The 22,556-nt window shown below is 33.2% G+C and overlaps 1 protein-coding gene across 6 annotated transcripts in view; it reads left to right on the top strand.

Moving 5' to 3' along the window:
- Positions 1 to 22,556, top strand: part of LOC123524303 (mitogen-activated protein kinase-binding protein 1-like) — a 108,867-nt gene that overhangs the window by 64,423 nt on the left and 21,888 nt on the right. For 2 of the 6 annotated variants that reach the window (XM_053540744.1, XM_053540740.1), the window contains 12 exons: positions 8,354 to 8,454; positions 9,921 to 10,040; positions 10,410 to 10,504; positions 11,338 to 11,429; positions 12,585 to 12,685; positions 12,956 to 13,140; positions 13,444 to 13,492; positions 15,483 to 15,512; positions 18,249 to 18,314; positions 19,347 to 19,454; positions 20,114 to 20,192; positions 21,540 to 21,656. In XM_053540744.1, the coding sequence (XP_053396719.1) occupies positions 8,354 to 8,454; positions 9,921 to 10,040; positions 10,410 to 10,504; positions 11,338 to 11,429; positions 12,585 to 12,685; positions 12,956 to 13,140; positions 13,444 to 13,492; positions 15,483 to 15,512; positions 18,249 to 18,314; positions 19,347 to 19,454; positions 20,114 to 20,192; positions 21,540 to 21,656 (1,143 nt within the window). Of the gene's footprint in view, positions 1 to 8,353; positions 8,455 to 9,920; positions 10,041 to 10,409; positions 10,505 to 11,337; positions 11,430 to 12,584; positions 12,686 to 12,955; positions 13,141 to 13,443; positions 13,493 to 15,482; positions 15,513 to 16,125; positions 16,141 to 18,248; positions 18,315 to 19,346; positions 19,455 to 20,113; positions 20,193 to 21,539; positions 21,657 to 22,556 lie in introns of all 6 variants that reach the window. The other 4 variants (XM_053540769.1, XM_053540760.1, XM_053540751.1 and 1 more) reach the window with 3 other exon arrangements.

Here is a 22,556-nt window from a genome sequence, read left to right as displayed (position 1 = left end):
TTAGGTTCTTTTAGAAAAAAAATTGCAGAGTTATGGGACTTTGTTTTTTTTGTTACTATACTATATACATAGACACAATCTTGTGCGCACCATCTCTCCTCATTCCCTGGACACAATTTAATGAAACTTCACACAAGTGATCAGTACCAACAGTAGTTGTGCATGGGGCATGTTAGGTTCTTTTAGAAAAAAATTTTGCAGAGTTACGGGACTTTGTTTTTTGTTACTATACTATATACATAGACACAATCTTGTGCGCAGCATCTCTCCTCATCCCCTTGACACAATTTAATGAAACTTCACACAAGCGATCAGTAACAACAGTAGTTGTGCATGGGGCATGTTAGGTTCTTTCAGAAATTTTTTTTCCAGAGTTATGGGACTTTGTTTTTTTTGTTACTATACTATAGACATAGACACAATCTTGTTGGCACCATCTCTCCTCATCCCCTTGACACAATTTAATGAAACTTCACACAACTGATCAGTAACAACAGTAGTTGTGCATGGGGCATGTTAGGTTCTTTCAGCGACAAAAATTGCAGAGTTATGGGACTTTGTTTCTTGTTAACATACTATGTACATGCAGTCTGCATATGCAATCTTGTGCATGCCTAATCTACCAAACCCTTGCACACAATTTAATGAAACTTCACACAAGTGATCAGTACCAACCCTAGTTGTGCATGGGGCATGTTACATTCTTTTAGATAAATATTCTGCATAGTTATGGGACTTTGTTTTTTGTTACTATACTGTATACATACAGTCTATATACATACAGTCCACATAATTATGCAGTCTCGTGTGTGTCAAATTGCAATGTACTGTGTCAGTGCATGCAGGGGGTACATTCATCACCTTTAGTGATAGCTCTAGTTCATTCAGTGTTTTGTGAAAAATGTCCTTAGGGCGGGGACTTTGGTACCTCTGTTACAAATTCTTGTTCTAAGGGCATTAGCACATTTTGTTAAGGCCGTCATTGGAGGCGTATGTGTTTTACAAACAGCTCTGGTTTCTTAATATATAATACATCAAAATAAAATTTTGCTTTAAGAGTATGCACATTTAAGTGGAAAATAAAAGGTATAAATATTTTATCATTATGAAATTCTCATTTATCAGCAGAAATGATGATGGGAAGAGTAATTGTCTGATGAAGAACTGGGTAAAATCAGGTGATATATATTTTTGTTACCAGACTTAAATTGGTTTCGGAGATATTGAAGCCTTGAAAACCAGCAGATACATTTTGTTGTTATTAAATGTATAATTATTATAATGCTCAGAAGGAAAGCTTTAACATTAAAACTGAAGTTAAAATGGGTGAAGTTAAAGTAAAAAAAAAAGTTTGTTTGCATGCATGTTTCCTCACTAGAAACAAATAATTTATTTCCAGCTTACTTTGCGAGTATTTATACAAAACACTTATATTGTAACATTTTTTTAAAGTTGTTTATTTTACATTAAATTTGTTTATATTTGTATTTAATTAAGATAATCCTGTACTCTAGTGGAATCACTCGTTAAGGAATTAAGTGAAGGTGTTAAAAGTTTAATCTGCACTTGTGGTGGACAGATTAATTTCTATGATCCTTTAATGTGCCACTTGTTACACAATAATATTCGTTTCACACACATTAAATCTGTCCGGACTTTTGATATGAAAGTCCTAAAGGGTTTTCAGTTGGCATTGAGAATACTTATTTCGGTAATACTTTCTGGAAGAGCCTCTTGATTCATAAGATCAACAAGAAATTATACCATACTTTGTCGCTCAGGATTTAAAATATACCCTAATGGTAGGGTGACAGTCAGTTCATTTAGCTTAATTGTTCGAAGAATATGGAGAGCTATACTAGTCACTCAGGCATAGGCGTTTGTTAAAGTTTTTATGAAATGGTAATATCTTGTATACCATCAAAGGTGTTTACTTCAAACTTGGAACACATATAGGCAAGAGTACATGACTTTGTCAAATTTTTTGGCTGAATTATGGCCCTTTTTGGACCAGTCCATATTTTGTCTAAACTGTTTGTCATATGGGTTTGAAACTTTAACCACTTTTTTACCACCAAAGTCTACATAACGTTGACAATACTATAAATAACAATGACAAGAACTTTGGCTCAGTTATGGCCCTTTTTTGACATAGAAATTAGTTAAGTTTTGCATATCATTCCATATTTTGTCTAAACAGCTTGATAGGTGGCTTTGAAACTTTGAATACTTGCTTACCATCATGGTCACACATTGCCATATAGTGCATGTACTTACCAAGTTCTGCAAATACAGGTACATTGTTTGTCTTATCTATTTTTATGCCCCCAGCATCTACTGATGCCGGAGGCATATAGTGATTGTCCTGTCCGTATGAGGTTAACCAAATGGGACTGTTTCGTCTAGCATCAATACCCCTGACTAGAATGACTTGATACTAATGCAGATGTAACCTGTGACCATTCCTAATCTTCAAACATCACCTGACCTCAGTTTGACCTTGACCTTAACCTCGTTTTGGACTTAGGTGCAAAATCTATAGACAAAGATGCCATTGGGGGCATCAAGCGTTTATAGAATGCAGCTCCTTGTTCTTCTTTTAACTTAGATAATTGGTAGCCTTAAAGAGATCCATAGCTGATATTTGGAGAAAGTTTGTTTGTTTCAGTAAGATTAACCTTTTAGTCTGCTGGTGGCAAGTGATTCTGCCTTTGCGACCAGTGCAGACCAAGATCAGCCTGCACAATTCGTGCAGTCTGATCATGGTCTGCACTGTTCGCTGTTTAATCAGTAAATTTTCATTAAACACCCCTTCAAATGATAAATGGTACTGCCCAAACTGAATGATGGACAATTCCATTATAGAAATTCAGCAGGGTAAGCGTTGAACTTTTTGTCAACGTATGACTGAACACCCGATGCAGTATTTTCACTCATTTACAAGTGGACCTTTTGTTATTCCCAGTCCGTTTCAAGCTGCATGGATTTCCATCTGTCTCTTCCTGGGTCAGGGAGACATGTTGCCTTCTGTCCAGTTGTGTGTCTGTCTGTGTGTCTTTCACAAAATCTTGTCCATTGCACTCTTATTTCTGTTACTTCCAAATTACTTGCCCCAAGTGCAACTCTTGCATGAAGAGATCAAAGGTCAAATAGGAATTATCTTGCCCCTGCTGTATCTTTTTTGGTCATGGTTTCAAGGTCAAGGTTGCATGAGGAAATCAATTTGATAGATTAAATGAAATAACTTAGTCCATCTTCCTTCACAACACTTTGTGCTTTGGCTGAATTTTGTTTACAAATTAAGCCTTCCTTTTAGAGTAAGCCTTTCGGAGAAAAATGTGCTGTTTTCAAAAGCAACCTTTAATTTAAACTATATTGGTAGAAACTAACAAACATCTCACGAACAGTGAACATAAGAGTTGTATCACTCCTTGTGGCCAGCTATACAGCTTGCAGCAAGAAAAATGCAAAAAAGAACATTTTTATCATCATGCCGGTAAAAAAATGCAAGAATTATCTTCGTATTTTATAATTTCAACCTTTGATCAAAATTAAAACAATGATGGGATCAAAGTACAAAATTTGTATAAAAATGGTTCTTATACAAAAAATAATGATTACAAAATGTCTAATAAAATGTGCGCACTCGGTAGCTTATGACACGTCTTACCCATAATCCTTTCTGATAAATCCGAGTCTTTGATTGGGTTGTTCTGTTTTTGACAGTTGAAGGCGCTATAATCCAAAACTAACAAATCATTTGATAGACTTAACTTCACAACTTGTTATTTCATTTGATCAGCTCCCGACAATAACTACAATAGTATTAGCGGTATCAGATAAATGAAGTGTGTTGATAAAGTAACTAATCATTTCATAAATGACTTTTAACATGTTCATCGAAATGTAATAAATGGCTATTATTGAAGAATATTAAATAAAAATATTTTGACAAAAAGGATGCAGTTTGTACGTCAACACTATTTGTTCTTAAAGAATGAAGTTTTGTAAATCGTTTCAGTTTTGAGGCTTTTTTGTGGAAATTCAAATTTACATGGATATTTTGCAGAAGAGAAGAGATTTATGTTAAGTGACTACAACTTACTAAGAATGTGCATATCAAAAGTTTTGTTTTATTTTAATTTTTTTTTTTTTGCTTGAAAGATATTCACTATGAATGTCACTGCTCAGTTTAACTATTTTTATGAAAGAACCTAATAGAGGTGACGTTTGATAAAACTTGACGGGGATTCTAAAATAACGGGATTTGTTGAAAGGGAATTGTGATAAGTATACCTAGTTTGATAGAAACAGAGGAAAGATGGGTCCAGAAATGTGGACAATATTAGACTGGGCCAATATAACTGTAGATGATATGGACATTCAGAATGTCATAGATAATTGGAGATGGAGATGTAGAAAAAAATGTAAGTTTTATATTTGATGCTCATAGTTCATAATTCATGTTTTATACTTTCATATCGGTACCCACAGTTCATATAAGATTTATAACTTGCCCTGAACTTTATCTCGTAGTTCATTAAGTTTTATAACCTACCTGGTACTTTATCTCATATTACTCTTGTAAGTTTTATGACTTGCTCTGTGCTTCATCTCAAAAGTCATGTAAGTTTCATAACCTACTGGATACTTTATCTCATAGTTCATGTAAATTTTATGATTTGATCTGTACTTGATCTCATTTAAGTTTTATAACCTACCTGGCACTTTATCTTGTAGTTTGTGTAAGTTATATAACCTGTAAGGTAATTGTATATCATATTTCATGTAAGTTATAACCTGCCTCAGGTAATCTTTTCTGGTAGTTCAGTTTTACAGGTCTTCAGCAAGAAATACAAATTTGCAAGACTTCGTTCTGCACTAGTTTTGCTCTCAGTGGTAGACATTACTGCCTAAAATAAAAGTTACTTAAATCTTTATACTATAGATAAATAATTTACGATTTGCCAGTTAAATATTATTTGATATTTTTGACTCTGAAAACATTACCTAGTAATTATAAAAAAAAAGCTTTATAATAGTGATGTAACATACCATGTTTATTATTAAATTCTTTCTAATTAATATAACTTGGGGATCTTTATGGCCAAGTGGTAAAGGCCGCTGACTTCATATCACTAGCCCTTCACTGATGCAGGTTTTGCCTCATTTGGGGGCATTGAATTCTTCATGTGAGAGAGCCATCCAGCTGGCTTGAGGAAGGCCGGTGGTTCTACCCTGGTGCCCTCCTATGATGAAATAAAACATGGAGGGGCACCTGGGGTCTTCCTACACCATTAAAAGCTGGAAAGTCGCCATATCACCTATAGTTGTGTCAGTGTGTTGTTAGACCCAAACAAAAAAAAAAAAAAAAACAAAAAAAAAAAGAGAGAAAAAACATATCAGGGTTAATTTAGCTGATTTGTCAGCAGGTTTTGGTTTTGCAGTTCTAAACGTAGTCATTGTTTCTCTTGCATTGTCATTTAATGACTTTAATTTTGTTCCTGTCCTTCCCGTTCATTTGTCTTCGTTTGAATGCAGACTGATTTTTCCTGATGGGTTTCTGCTTATAATTTGGTCAAATATTTTTTGACATCTTAACTTTTATCTGTCTTCCTTACTAGAGCTTCTTTGAAATTATTAATTTTCGTGGGGGACAAATTTTCTTGGATTTCATGGTTGAGTCAGTCCATGAAATTTAATCCCAGCGTACAAGTAAAGTTCTCATTCATTTTATGTTCAAAAGTTGAAATCCATGAATTCATATCCCTACCAAATTGCTGTTTTGACCAAAACCATGAAATTTCATGCCCACGAAATGAAATGATTTTACAGTATTAGATAGCTGTTTCATACAGTCTTAAAAGACAGTCTTCCTTTCAGTATAAAGAACTTTGCTAAGACATAAAATTAATGTACCTTAGTAGGGTTCACTGTTTTACATGACTAACAACTTTAAGGACAACACTTGAAGATCTTTTTTATCTAACTGATAATGACAAGATTAATTATTTAAAGATTAATACTGATCATCTGTCGTGTGTCGTGGCATGGGTGCTTGTGTCAGGATAAAACTGTGACAGCGACACAAGTTGCATTTCAATTTGATAAAAAGGAGTGGCACAACTCCCGAACAAAGTGACCGTTCTCCAGGAATGTTCATAATACTTTAGATGCTTGAATGCACGATAAAGTCAATGTTGTTCAAGGAATTTTCATGGTGTCTCTGATATGTGAACTCTTCAGTAGCTTCTTGAATGACTCCTGAGAGATATAGATTGTATTTTAAGTAGTCTTAAAGGTTATTGAGCATTTAAGGTTGTCATTACAGTAAATTTGCAGCTTAAAAATATATTATAAAAATCTTGAGTAATTAATTGATAGATTAAGAAATGTCAGCAAAAGATAAATGTTCCACATTTTTTGTTTTTTGGGGTTTTTTTGTGTTTTTTTTTTTAGATTTTCCAGAAGTCCCAGGTGTGTACCCATATAAATACACAGGAAATAACATTCAGTCCTTATGAATACATTTTTACAATAGCTTACTACAAAAATATGAGGTTTAATCGTTCCACAACTTTAAAAAGATCATTTTTAGCTCGGCTTTTCGAAGATTGCTGATTTTCAGACATGTTTTTGGTCAATGCCATTGTGTTCATGTTTTTTGTGAAAGATATCAAATTGCATGTGTTTCCCTATAATCAGATATCATTGCACCTAATAGATGGTTTATACGAAAATAGACATCATTTTTCTTTCGGAACAAAATACATAATAAACAAAAATATTGTAGAATAAATACAGAAATTTAGCAACATCTAGCACATCTAACACAAATTGATTAGATCCTTAATAATTTTTATTTTTAATTTTAAGTTTTTATTGACAGGAATGATTTATGTTTTTGAATTAAGCATTCTTTATTTTGCTTCTTTTTAGATTTATGAAGATGACGTATTATATATACGGTTTTAACACTTGAAACATTTTAAAAAGTCAATACTGAGTTTATTTGATTTTCACTTTTTATCCATTTATTTTATGTACTTCTTGTTTGCCAGTGTACATTCAATCGTATATTCACTCCTTTTAGATCTCGAGTAACCCCCAATAAAATGATGAATTGCAATATATTGACTTAGAATAGATTGAAATTAGGGTATTTTATTAGTAAATTTGTGAAAAGTTAGCTATAAAATGCTAATGATATTGGATATGTCCTAGTCCTACATTCATTGAAAGAAAAAGAACACATTTTGGATTTTGCCATCAAATTAATATTTTATTTGAAGATGGGAAAATACAGGAAAGTTGCTGAATGATTGTGCCATAGACTTACTATTTTACATGTATAGGATGAAAGGAAATTATAGATATTCCATTTTTAAATTCAAAGGAGAGTTGTGATCTGGAAACAGAAAGCAGACTGAGGGAAATATGAAAAATATTTAAAGCCTTTTAAGAGTGGATATTTTTACTACATGTAACTTCATATCAGAATGGTTGAATTACTAAAATATCTAAATTTTATCAATTTTATAACATAAATTTTGTGTGATAAAACTGAGAATTTGTGGAATGTATAATCCTAAAGCAAAGATAAAAAAAATATTGTAGCATGCTCATTTTATAGCTATCTGATATTAACTTTGTAAATGAAAGAATAACAATACATTTTTGAAATGAGATTTAAATAAACATACTGTAGTTCACAAGACAAAAAAAGATGTTAGTTATATTGTCCTTGCAAGATATATATCCTTTTGAAAGTATGTGGAGAATCTCGAACAAATGTGACATCTCACTTCCAGTGAAACTTTTGTTTGATATTGATTTTGTAATGAAAATGAAGAACAGACATGCAATAATAGAAACTGTTGATGTAGATCTGTGATCACAGTTGAGTTAAGGAATATAATGTATAAAACATGGACAGTGTAGTAAAACATAGACAATAAAATCTTTCCCAAGTATAGCATTTTATTTGAATGCTGAATACAGTGACAATTATTGCTGTTCTGAAGTTGTCATTGGGAAAACTGATTAGTTAGTTAGATTACTCGGGAGTGTATGGTTGTTAGAAGGAAGAAAACTTTAGATCTTACTGTACAGAACACTGGAAGAAATGTTATATCAATTAGAGCATGCATCTCTATAGAAATGTGACAATATTGTGAAGTGAGATTTTCATTTTGATTTAGTGCTGCTGAAGTTGATATTTCTTGAACCATGTCATTCTACAGACCATACACCAGTCACTATAATTACAGACCGTACTACGGTACTGGTGGTTATTATTCTGACATGTATTATGACAGTGGATTTTATAGTGATGATTTCTTGGATTTTTTAGATCGGCGACGAATCTCGTACCAGGGAGAGTTCTCGACCGGTCAGGTGGCAGATATGAGAAGAGAGACAATGGTGCTGAATAGACCTTCCACAACACCAACGGTAAGTACTTAATACAGTTGCAACATTTTGCTGTATCGGAGGTTCTACTGTATTAAACAGTAGAAAGGCAAAAGGCATTTAAAGTTGGTGAAAGCAAGTAGTTGTGCTCTTAATTTGACAAAATATTATAAATGGGGAAAGTGATCGGAAAAGTCACAGCAACACAAATGTAAAGAGTTGATAATGTTGTTCTTTGCACCATTGCCTAGTTAACATTTTGAATCATGTGTGCATTTTACTATTACTTCAAGACATGTTTTGAAGAAAAAGAATTCCTTGAAGAATTGAAGAAAGTACTTTAATGTCCATGAAAAGTATTTGAATATTGTCTCAAATGTATTGTATGAAATATGTATTTTTTTCTCAATGTTTGAAGCAAAAAATACAAGGTCAGTAAAAGAGATGGAAGTTTGGATTGATTTCCATTACCTTAGCCTATTTTACATACTTACATATAGTTACAACAAGGTACTCTTTTTCTTAAATGTTTACTACAGCTAAATAGCTACTGAACACGTCCTGTTTGAATAAAAAGTGCAGACTTATTTTCCTAGAAGGTTTAAATTCGTGGCAGGTGATCAGAGCATTTTGTTATGTTGACATTTCCGTATGTATTTTAACATCAGTCAGATAAAAGCAAACATGGTTGTCATCTATAAGAAACTTTAAGCTTTCACCTGTTTATTGCAGCTTAAACTTTTGAAAATGAAATTTATCTAAGATATTTGGATGACCAATATTATCTGGTTTTGATATTGAAATATTGATCACTTTCAAATGATATGTATATTAAATAGCCATATTTCACATTTTATGACCCCCGTAAGTGACAGGCAGGAATCATCCTTTAATCTCATGTACACTGTGTTATTCAAGCTTCTGTTTAACCAAGAATTATCCACGAGGATAAGCGATAAGTCTGTGTGATGTAAGGTAGATTGGAAGAATAATGCTGAAATTTCATAGTTAAATATTGACAATCTATAGAAATCCTCAGAGACGCAGTTCCTATATTGTTTGATTATAATAACTTGTATCCCTTAATGAAAGGACGCTTTGAAGCACCAGTTACTTGGTCCTTTAATAATGGGTTGGTTCAGATATTGAAGTTGTTGAAAACATCCATGATAAAAGTCAGAAGTATGTCAGTATTCAAGATTTATATCATCATTTAAAAAAAAAAACCCAACTTAACAGATAAAAATATCATGGCTAGCAGTCTTCACATTTATTTTCTCTGTAAAATTAAAAATCCACAAATTCAGTGTCCCACAAGATAGTTTTTTTGGCTAAAAGCACAAAATTTTATACCCACAAATTATCTGATTTCACAGTGTACTTCTGGTGTCTATACACAATCTAAAATATGTATATTGCCTTTAGGGATACTTTCAAAGCAATTAATTAATTACATTAACCAATGTTTATCTTGATATAAGTTCATAAACATTTATTTTATTTTACAGAATATGCCTGTGATATTTGACGACATGAATGACGATGATGATGATGATTTTCTGCCTGTGTCATCAAAAACATTTGTGAAACAGGACACTCAGGAGAAATCAGATGTAACATGGGATGATGTAAGTTACATTTTACAGCGCAAAATTGTAGGGGAAATATAAAAACTGCACTATAACAAATACCTGTAAAGGTCAGATTGGATGAATTTGTATTTTCACAAAATGTTGTGTCTTTTTTTTTTCTTTTCTATATATGCTTTGCTAGTTATTGGATATGAAAATACTATAACAATTTCGTTGAATTTAAAATTATATGTGACTTTGTTTCATATTTTCCCCAGTGTATATTCAAGGTGAATAAAGTACTATATATAATTATACCTTTCAATGCAGTGAATATGTTATGCAGCAACAACTACATAAATCGATGTTAATAATTTATTGGGTTAAAGTTTATATATTGTTATATTGACTGACTGTAAATTTCAGTTGTACAATTTTGATGCAGACGACAATGAGCAGGATAAGACTCAGATCATTTACTACCCGCCGTCGGAGAGTGATGGCTCAGACACACTACCAAGGTAAATGTTGCAAGTTTTTTATTATTTATCTGTAATATTGAAAATAAATTTTGCAAACTGATTGGAAAATTTCTAGTGTTTCTGATGGATATTAAAGCAGTTTTTCTTGTTGGTGATTGAATGCTAACTAGATCTTAGATACACTCCCTGACATGGTAAGAAAGTTATAGAAATTTGAGATATAGTCACATAACTTTTGTCTCCATTTGACAGTTTCATTGACCCTTGTTTATGGTACATTTAACACAGAATAGTATTTTCAGTGTGCCCAATCACGTGATCACGCTATGTCATTTTGAGCTCGAAAGTGAAAGTGGAAAGGTAAACAAAAATTATAAATCAGGGCGTAAGTTTTTTATTCAGTATATTGTGTTAATAGCATGCACATGATTCGAAATCTGTTTGAAAGTGCTACCACTGGTACTATGATTTCCCCATAAAAACCTCGTTTTAACGCTATTCCTGTTCAACTATTTTAGACATTGCGCTCTGAGGTGTTCTCACTGCAAGTCAATTGAACAGGAATAGCATTAAAACGAGAACATTTTGGTGGGGAAACCGTAGTACTGGGGATAGCACTTTCAAATAGGTTCCGAATCAGGTGCATGATATTAACACAATATATTGAGAGAAAAAACTTACGCCCCTATTTATAATTTCTGTTTACATTTCCACTTTCACTTTCGAGCGCAAAATGACATAGCGCGATCATGTGATTGGGCACACTGATTTTACTCAATAAACTTTAATGTGTATTATCAATTTAAAGCTGTACTGTAATATTAATCAACAAATCTGAATACCAGATATCTTCATATTTTCGGATATTTCAGTTCTTACCAGGTGTTTGATGCAGGATTAAGTGCAGACCGTCCCCCAAGACAGCTGAAACATTCAATATCAATGAACAGTAACCCAGATGCTGGTAAGGCCATGTCAAATTAATAACTGCAAAATTTTCAGTAAATGTGTTATAGACACTGATATCTGAAACCAAATGTTAAAAATATGGTGCCTACTTAGGTTGGTGCTATTTCTGATAACTGAAAAGTAAACAGAATGTCAGATTTAGAAGCATTTGACGTAATAGACTTGAATATTAAGACACACTATATTAGACTTCTTTCTATTCATGAATACAGTGCTCAAGAGTGAAATGTTTCCATGATGTTACAGATTCTGAAGTGAACACTACAGATAAACTTGTTACTTAAGGGGTACAAAATACAGAGAAAAATAAGTACACTAATGCAGAATGTCAAAACTTCTTATGTCAAAAATTATTAACATGGATTTTGTATGTGTCCAAGAAAGTGTGCATTTTGAGCACTTGAAGCTTTGCATTATTGAAGTTCTGCATTGGAAGGTCAGAAAGAGCAGAAATCATTCCTCTTACATTTAACAAAATGGCATTTTTGTTTAAAATATATTTGTTGTAAAGGAATAATCTCCCTTTATTTCAGTAAAAGTGAAAAAGTGTACTCCATGGAGTATGCATTCCATAGAGTCATTTCTTTTAAGCCATACTACAATCTGAAGTTGAATGAATAAATGTTATCATTGTGAAAATAACTATAGAAAAATAACCTGCTCACTTTATGAGAAATGTAACCGCCTCTCAAAAATTTATATAGAGAAAAATTAAAATGAAAATTGCAGTTATTTTCCTTATGAAATTTTCTGAAGAACTATTAATGAGTTTGTTGTGGCCTAAGGTAACATTGTCATACAGCATTAAACAACAGAGTATTGATTTTAACCTCTCGCAACACATTTAATTGATGATATCTAACTTGCTATAGAGGTGTTTGTGTGGTAGTGATAATTAATTGATTAGAATATGATGTAAATTAGTTTTTAATATTTAAATGATCGAAATTCCTGGTTGAAGATTGTGACAGTTAGAATCATAAAGTTATTCACCTATATCGTGGTGTGAAATATTATTGGAAATTTTCTGGTACATTTTATATAAGTGTTGTGAACAGTAGATGAAACATTGTGAAATATTATTGGAAATTTTCTGGTACATTTTATATAAGTGTTGTGAATAGTAGATGAAACATATTGCTATTTATAGATTCTGAGTCAACCGATCCGGTATCTCTGGAGGACGTTGAAGATGAGGATGATTCCATGCCAGGTACACCAATGGATGATGTCCCGAAATCACAGAATAGAGTATGCATTCAGTTTTATATCAGTCTCTCAGTTGTTCTTTGTTTAATTTTATTTATACACTCAGTTAAATTGTCAACTTTTTAAAGGATTTCTTTGAAGTTAGTTTTAAATGTTAGCTGTTTTAATGATTTTGAAAGGAAGAAAATCAAATCTCTCAGAATTTTTAATTATGAAAGTATATAGTTCATTTCTGGAGTAACCTTTGAATGATAACTATACTTCTGTCACCAGTATATTCACATGAAATACAATATTGATCAACAATCACAGGAGAAATTCTTGAAGGACACTTTTGAGAACCTGAGTTTCACACCTGGATTACCGACAGATAAGTTTGTGAAGGGACTAGATACATTAGAAGAAGAGATGGCAACTAACCAGGCAACAGGGGCCATTAATTCTCGTCAGAGTCTGTCAGCAAGATTCCTGTCTAAATCACAGGCAGCCAACTTAAGGTAGATGCACTGTTTAGTACCAGACATGATACTTTTTGTCTGATTCTTAACTCTTCCAAAAATGGTACTTCAGAAATACAGAGTTGTCTTCTCTGCATCAAGTCAGAGTTATATATAGCATTACATTCTAGGGAATATTCACTATGACTCAGGTGTTCTTTTTTGTGTGCTTTAATGAGAAAGCCTTATTTTGGAAAAATGATGTTGAAGCCTATGAAGATTTATATAATTGAAAAACTGTAAATTTTACAAAAAACACAAAGTTAGTTTAAGATTGTTAAAACATTGCATGCACTGTTACAGGAATATGGGACCATATGGTAACATACAGAGACAGGATAACTGGTTTGATGTAAGTAGACAAGGATTTTGATTTTATCTCTACATCATGTTCTTGGTGGATTTTATGTATTTATCTTTGTAGTAATTAAAAATCACTGTGAAAATAAGCAGAAGAAGCAAGAAGTGCTGTTTATGCATGCTTTGATATTGTACTGAACTGCTTCATATCATTGTGTTTAAAAAATCTGTATTTACTTTGTTACTTTTTTGGCAAGGCCATGTTAATATATACGCCTGAAGGGAGCCTATTATGTTATGATGCTGGTGTCTGTCTGTCTGTCTATCCGTTGGTTAGCAATTTCATGTTCGCTCTGTAACTCTTGAACCCCTTGAAGGATTTCGAAGAAACTTGACACAAATGTTCACCACATTGAGACGACATGCAAAGTGTATGTATCGGATGGCTGGCTTCAATGTCAAGGTCAAACTTAGGGGTCAAAGGTCATACCTTCCAGCATTGCGGAGCTTTTGCTTCAAGATTAGAATGCACTTAGTATATAAAAGGATGTTAAAAAAGTCAGGGAAATTTTAGATAAACAATAATATGCCATGTATTGAACATATATTTGAGCACAATTCTAATATATGTTGTAAGGTACATACTATATGTTCAGTAGACTTTTTATGCCCCCTTGAAATTAAGTATACTGCTTTGCTCATTGTCTGTTGGTCAGTTGGTCTGTTGCTTTGTAGACCATTAGCTTTCTGATCAATAAGTAGAGAATACTTGGTGTCACAATGCACAAAGTTCATCGGGTGATTGCCTGTGGTCATGTTATGGAGGTCAGAAAGTCAAAGGTCTAAGTAACTGACCTGAAAAGTACAATACATCCTTTCAGCTTGGTAATTAAAGGATGCTTTGGCTTGCAGTCATCAAACAGGATGACCCTATTGTTTTGGGGACGAGTAGATCAAAGGTCAACTCAGACTGGTATCGGTTTCTGCTAAGTTACAAGAACGTTTTTGCCAACTATCATCAAACTTCATAGGATGATTGCCTGTGGTCAGAAGATGACCCCTATTGTATTGGGTATCATTAAGTAAAATGTGAATGTTACAGTGACCTTTAGACTGAAAATGGTTTCTGCTAAATATTTAAAAAATGATTTGGCCTACAGTTCTCAAATTTCATAGGATGATGGCCTCAAGTCAGTAGATGACCCCTGTTGTTTTGGAGGTAAGTAGGTCAAGGTCACACTTCAATTGAGAATGAAAACTGTTTAAACAATTTCCTCTTAACTTCAGAAGCCTAATGCTTTTGACTGCATAGAATTATTGCCTTTGTACAATGTTTATGGTCAAGGTCACATTGACATTGAAACTAAAAACGGGTTCGATCACTGTCTGGAGCGCTTTTGGGTTTTCAAATTAGTGCAGGTGATCAGGAGATGACTACTATAGTTTTTGGGATCATCAGTACCTCAGTGGTTAAGATCACAGTAACCTCGTGATTGAGAGAAAGATTGGGCATATGAATGTCAATCTTTATGGGATGGTTGCATGTAGTCAGTAGAAGACCTCTGTATTTTAGGTCATTTGGTCAAAGGTCAAGATCACAGCATACAAAATAACATACTCAGTTGCCTCTTAAGGCTATCATGGGGGTTGGGGCATATGTGTTTTACAAATGGGTCTTAGTATGTTTTTAACCTTTAGCCTGCAGGGGGTGAGTGATTCTGTCTTTGCGACCAGTGCAGACCAAAATCATGGTCTGCACTGTTCACTATTCAGTCAGTAAATTTTCAGTGAATACCCCTTCAAATAATAAATGGTATTATCCAGATTGAATGATGGACCAGACTATTAGAACTACTAGAAGTTTAGGAGGGTAAAGGTTAATGTCTAATTTAAGGAACATGACATGTATAAGCACACTTTTTAGTTAAGTAACACCCTGATGTAAGGAACATGCAATAGTTATGAAGGACAGAAACATTTTGCATTATTTAAATGACACTCAGATATTTGGTATTTCATAGTCAACATGTTGTTCATTGCAGCTTAGAGGTCTTCTCCGCAAATGGCAACTGGTACATACTTTTTGAATGCCCAACGATAATTTTACAGTTTTTGTTATTTTCAAATGTTATGATAGGTTTTACTAGTTATTATTTTAATAAGTTGGTGCAATGCCCTGGCAGTGTAGAAATTTATAAGAAAGAAAACATATAATGGCTGTTTGTTAGGCATATGCATCTTTTTAGTTAAGGTATGCTAACATTTATTATGAGCCTAGTTTTGTTGAAATCCCTGCTTTTATGCATATTTGGAATAGATAATTTTAGTAGAGGATCAAATAATTATTGAAGTTTTGTTAGGCTTAATCATACAGTACTTGGACATCCAGCTGTTGTTCCCATCATACACGTTTATTGCTCTGTTAGATAAAACTTCCATCATACAAAGCTTTTCTCACAAAAACATAGAAATTTCACATAAGACAATTAATTGCTCAAATTGACTGCAGTGTCTGTGTTGAATAAAATGGAAATAAGATAGTAACTGTTTGCCTGTCAATAGGCTGTCACATTTTTCTGGAAAGCTTTACTTGTTTACAGATGACTGTCCTTTCTTAAGGCAGTTGTACATGTCTGGATTTGTTTACCCATCACTAAGCTTAATTTATTTAATTTTATTCATTAGCCAAAAGAGCAAAGTGTATGTACATTTGTATTTTTATCCTGTTTGAAAGTTTCACTATTTCACTTTTACTCTTTCAACTGTTTTCACCAATACACATTTCAGTAAAATGGGAAGAAATATTTAAGTAACAATGTTACAACTTTCAAAATTGTTGTTTTTAGCTCACCTGTCACTTAGTGACAAGGTGTCAGCTTTTGTGATTACCATCGTCTGTTTGTCCACATTTTCTAGCGGACAGTATAGAGACTACATTTTGCAATCAATTTTCATGAGACTTGCACACAACTTGTATTGGCATAATATCTCAGTTGCTTTTGAAAACTGGCCAGATCCCATCATGGATTCCAGAGTTATGGCTCCTTAAAGGGCCAAAATTTGCTATTTTGTCTTGTGAACACGATAGAGACCACATTTTGCAATTGATTTTAATCAAACTTGCACACAACTTGTATTGTCCTTTCAAAAACTGGCCAGATTCCATCATGGGTTCCAGAGTAATGGCCCCTTAAAGGACCAGAATTTGCTATTATTGGCTTTTGGAGCCATATAGAGACTTCATATATGGTTTGATTGATACAAACTTCCAAAATATCTTTAAAATCAATAGATCTTGGATTCCATGATGAATCTGTCAAATCCATTCATAGGTTCCGCAGTTACGCCTCTAATTGATTCCTGAAAGGGCCAAAATTTGTTAATTTTTACCTTGTAAATACAATAGAAGTGATTCTTTACATTCGATTTTAACCACATTTACACACAACTTTAGTCACAATAAGATCTCGGTTCCTTTCGAAAATCGGATGGATTCCTTCATAGGTTCTAGAGTTACTGCTTCTGAAAGGGGCAAAATTTTCTATTTTGGCCCTTTCAGCCATATAAAGGTTTCCTTTATGCTTTGATAAAACTTGCTTAGAATGTTTTTCTTGATGATTTCTAGGCCAAGTTCAAAACTGGGTCATGTGGGGTCAAAAACTAGGTCACCAGGTCAATCAAAGGAAAAGCTTGTTAACACTCTTGAGGCCACATTTATGACCCTATCTTCAGGAAACTTGGTCAGAGTGTTAATCTTGATAATTCCTATGCCAGGTTGGAAACTGGGTCATGTGGGGTCAAAAACTAGGTCACCACTGAAATTAAAGGAAAAGCTTGTTAACACTGTAGAGGCCACATTAACGACCCTATGTTAATGAAACTTGGTCAGAATGTTTATCTTGATGCTTCCAAGGTGAGCGATATAGGGTCACCATGACTCTTTTGTTCTCAGTTCTTACTAACGTCTAACTGCTTTTTACTTACCCAGAATCTTGTAAAGAATTCTATTTTCATTGTGGTCTTCCAGTAATGACAAGATTTTTTACCCCATATTTATGCTTGTATGTAATATTTACCTTATCATCTGCTTTGGTTTAGAACTTTGTTTGGGATATAATGAAAACCTACAGATTATTTAGATTATGTATATTCTCTGTTTATGGTCAAAGGAAAAGAAACAGCATCAGTAATGAGATAGTATAAAAGCTTTCAAATTCAAAATGAGAGAAAATTGTTGCTGTGATATGTTTCTGAATGAGGCTGTCTCTTTTCAGATTTATGTTTAAGGATAGGTTTAACTATTGAAGTGATATTCATATATTTTTTTCACAAAATAGATAAATGATATATATTTACTTTAACAGAGCACAGTTAATTAAATGAAGCAGACAGGTTGTTAGAATAGCAGACTGTAGTAACTGATGTTTCACAATGTTTGAAATTGCAAAAAATGAGGCTTATTGTCCAATCAAGAACTTGAGCATCAAGATCTTATCATCTTACTTCAGAAAGAATAGTAAAGTTAGAAAAAGGAAAATGGAATATGGGGTAACAAATTTGAGGATGGGTTAAGTTAGTATTGCATACAGATTGTCACAGTAAGAAATAATCTGTTGTTAAAAATAGCTCCAATGAAAATGGGAAGAATTTTAATTTTTTATCCACTTTTTGACTGGAATATTTCTAAAAGTCAGTTTCTGTTTTGACAATATTTCTTCATTTGACAGAACTGGCATTAATTTCATTTAAGATACGGTATATCCAAATAATATAAAAGTTAATTTATGACATTTTGTGTGTTTGTACAGTCTGTACAGAGAAGGAAGGATGATATGGCAAGAAACCTGGACGAGAGCAGGAAAATGCTCATGGCTGTAAGTATATCATGCTGTGCTGAAAGGAACCCCTTGTATTAAAATGTCCGTGATTAAACATGCAGAAATGGTCATTCTTTATGACTTTGGTCTCATTTTTGCTGAAGTGGTAAACTGAGTCATTGAAACTATTTCTATATACTGAACATTTTTGCTGTGTTTCATCTGTGAATATTTAGAGGGTGACTCTTTGTTTTTGTGTAAGATCGAAATATCTTTCACTGTTGCTGCTCATCAAATGTACTTACATACCAAAGTAAGAAGAGAAATTTTGTTTGAAATTAATTCAGGTTATTGCCCTTGTTTGACAGAAAACTTGGTCATGTTTTCTTGTAATCATTCATATTGCCATAATAAAATTTAAGTTTGAAATAAATTGTAATGAAATAACTTGGTTATGTAAGTCTTGACAAATCATGGCTCTTCCTTGACTGCTGTCGAATAGTCATATGTGCTGTTCTAGGGAAGTATCTTTGTTATCAGTGTTTTTAATCAAAGTACACTAGTTTTCACCTGTGCATTGTAATGTGAATATGTTATGACAGCTAACTTCCCAAATTTACCTTTAGTTTGAAATTAATTTTGTCTCGTACAGCAACCTGCCTTGAGCAGCCAGATTGTGTTGTTCCCTTGGCTGGATGCTTAATACAGGTTCGGCAGTAGATCTGGCAAAGAATTTCAGAATATTAATTCATGTCACATTTAACCATTATTCCAAACAAGGGAAACATTTCACTGATATATTCCAGTATTTCACATAAAAGATTATTCTGCTTAGTATATCATGTCATTATCATGTACATATAGAGTGAATAACAGGTTTTTCATTTTTGTGTTTGTCAAAAAAAAAAAAAAAATCATTTTCTCATAAAGTTTGTAGAATGGTTTTATTTACATATTAAAATTTAAATTTAGTTGCTCAGAATTCATGGGAATCAGGTGATAAAAATTATTTCAGATAATTGTACAAGCTTTTATATAACTCACAATGTCTATGCTGCACATTTCCTTATATCTTCCCTCCTTTTTCAGATGGGTTGGAAGCAGGAGAGCCCAGAGACAGATGGAGATGACCCATTCACTGAACCCCACACCTCTCCCACTTCCCCACAGCTTGACAGCACCCCTACTCTCATTCAGGTAGTCACTAAAGACATAGGAATGTTCATTTTGTAGTATCTGTTGTTTCAGCCACAAAGTAATAATTAATCTGGAAAAGAGTTGATAAATTCAAGGCTTCTGAAAAATTTAGGAGAGTGTCTGGAAATGAAAATGTTTCTATTCCGCCCTTTACCTGTGTTGGTTGGGACTCTTCTCATGTTATCCATTGTGAAAGTCATTTGCTGGCACCTGTGCTTGAAATAATGCATGGAAGGGTGCATCTTCCTCCACCATTAAAGGTGGAAAGTCACCTGGAAGATCTTGATTATGTTGGTGTGATTTAAAACCAAACCAAAAAAAAAAAAAAAATCTATTTCTTATATTTCATTCTTGGTAAACATTGCTTATATATGTAAAGTGACATTTTCCCTTGAATGTGAAATATTGACACTGAATTTGTCGTAAATTTTATTTTAAAAAAAAAATGAGAGGATTTAAAATGCCAAAATGTCTCACTAAATGAATTTTATGGTCTTATTTAAAAGCAAATAATAAGTGAAACTTAGAAGTGAGTTTTTGAGTACTATAGTCTTTCTTAGTGCATGTTATTTTTTTCAATGTGATATGAAAATCACAGAAATATTAACTTCTTAGATAAGGAGCATCTTTTAATAAAAAAAACTGTGGTATGTTTTCAGGGTGAGCATTCAGGGAGTGATGATAATTCACCAACAAACCTGGCATTACATCTGAGAGAGCAACCAGACCCCCCACCGAGTATGTACCTTATTACAGTGTCTGATCAATCTCTTTTTTTGTCAGTATCTCTGCTTGTCGGTGTGATGAGAATAATTGTTTGTTCATATGTTCATTGATAAATTGATTGACAGTTCTTCCTGTGATCAGTAATTTAAGTTTAATATTAAACCTGAAACTTGTCACTGAGGTAGTTTCCTGGCTGAAAGGTTAGCAGTAATGCATTCAACCATATTCAACTGAAAGGTTGACTCATTATGTTGCTGCTCTGTTAGAACTAAAATCTGTTGGAAAAAAAAAGATCAAAAGTGATGTTCACAGTAAAAGATTGGACGTACATGGATCATGTTTGCATAGATAATAGGTAGATACTTCCTTGATATTTCTGAGGTATTGCACTTTGGAATAAAACCATTTATTTTAAAGCATGGATTTAATTGGCATGGGGTGTGGCCAAATAGAGTTTTTAACGAATATACATTATATATTTATTTTTAATTTGTAGATAAAAGCTATAATCCTGCATTAAATTGAAGTATTTCAGATTTATTTATGTAGTGACATAGACTGGGATTAGGAAGCATGCCTTAAGTTTTTTATATATAAATAATACATTATTTATGACATACTGAAATAATAGAGGTAGCCAAAATACTACTTGCAAGCATTTCCCTGCAAGATTTTATTACAAACCAGTGTGCTTTCGTATGCATTTGCACACTACCACAAGCAGCTAGTCAATGTCACAAGATATCACTCTAATGGCGAGTAGAGCAGGAAAATGTATTGCGCAGGATCCAAGCTATGTAAATGTTGCCATGGCAACCACAGCCAGATGTTGAGTAGAGTTATAGTGGTGCTGGGTGGGGTTGAAAAGGTTTGTATGGATTGAGATATGTTGACATGGACGATCTGCCATTGGTAATGCTCAGATGCATACAGAAAGTACTATTACAAGCTTTTCAAAACATGTTATAAATATTGAGTGTAGAGTTAAGAAGAGTGTATGAAGTATGCAGGAGAGAAGTTTTAGAAGATTAAAGCTTGAAACTGTTTTTGGAAAATAACTTTTCTGGGAAAATATAAAAGAGATAAAACAATTTTTGACCACTTTGTATTGAAACAAACTTTACAGTCATCAATGGCCCTAATATTACTCATGTGTGTCTAAGGAAATAGAGTTTGGAGTAGCTGTATAGCTGATCTTGAACATAGCAAAAATCTTTACAGCTGATTAGACGGAACAGCTTGACAGGAGGTGCTTTGGCTTGGCAATATTTTTCTATGTGTTTAAAGTATAATCGGTTTCTACTTCAGTTTTAGTTCACTTTATAGTTTGCTTTATTATGATCATATTGCTAACTGTAGGCCCTAGAACACCTAAAACTCTGCGCCGCTGCTGGTCTAACTTTGACCTGCCAAAGAGTCCAATTCCTGAAGGAAAACCGATTAAATTGTCAACTCCGAAAACTCTGGAACGATCCGGTAAACAGACCACTGTCATAATAGTAGAGCGAATAACCAATAACAAGATGTGTACTGGGAGTAAAATACCAGCTCCCAGGTCCTACACGCCTAAACATAATCAGCGGAAAGTTACAATACAGGGTAAAGTTACAAAGTTAGCTTGCTGTTTGGTCCTTGACAGCATGAATGTTCAGCTGTCGACAGCATGCTTGTTAAAACTTGACAGCAGTATGACTTTTATTTAAGCATGATGTGTTTTTTTTCTCTAAAATTGATGAACAGTTTAGGAAAACAACTTTTGAATTTGGCAAACATCTAAAAATAACCAAAACAGTATTTATGAAGAAAGCTGGATACAGTGACTCTACCCTATTATATGTAATTGTGAACTATAGGTGCAGAATTCTCTATAATGCTTATTACTTAGAAACAAAATTTGTATAATTTGCAGTGGAACACTGTTAGCTCGGGCATCAATGGCTCAAGTATCCATGTTATCCTCAGCAATTTGTCTTATATTTTCTATATTAATTTTTGATTGCTCGATAACTAAACCTAATATTTAGCTCATGCCAATGCGACCTAGAGCTATCGGTGTTTCACTGTTTGTGGAAATTGGGAGCACTTACCAATTTATTTTAAACTTTTATAAAGACAAAAATCTTCATATTTGGTCCTACATTAACCCTATGACATTTCAAGGATTTTTCTAAATCTATTTTTATATTTTTATTTTTCTATAGCTTACAGTTTTAGTTTTTAAAATATAGTGGTGTTATATGCCATTAAATAAAACATGAAATTTTAAACAATCTCCCATATCATGATAATGAATTAAGTATTATTATCTATGTATGTTCTGTATATATTGGGTGTTGGAAATAAAATGTCAATGTGTGAATAATTGTTTGACATGTC

The sequence above is a fragment of the Mercenaria mercenaria genome, chromosome 1 (genome assembly GCF_021730395.1).
Source record: "Mercenaria mercenaria strain notata chromosome 1, MADL_Memer_1, whole genome shotgun sequence".
Classification (NCBI taxonomy): Eukaryota; Metazoa; Mollusca; class Bivalvia; order Venerida; family Veneridae; genus Mercenaria; species Mercenaria mercenaria.
Note: the sequence above shows the minus strand (reverse complement) of the source record. Positions and strands in the feature narration are given on the sequence as shown.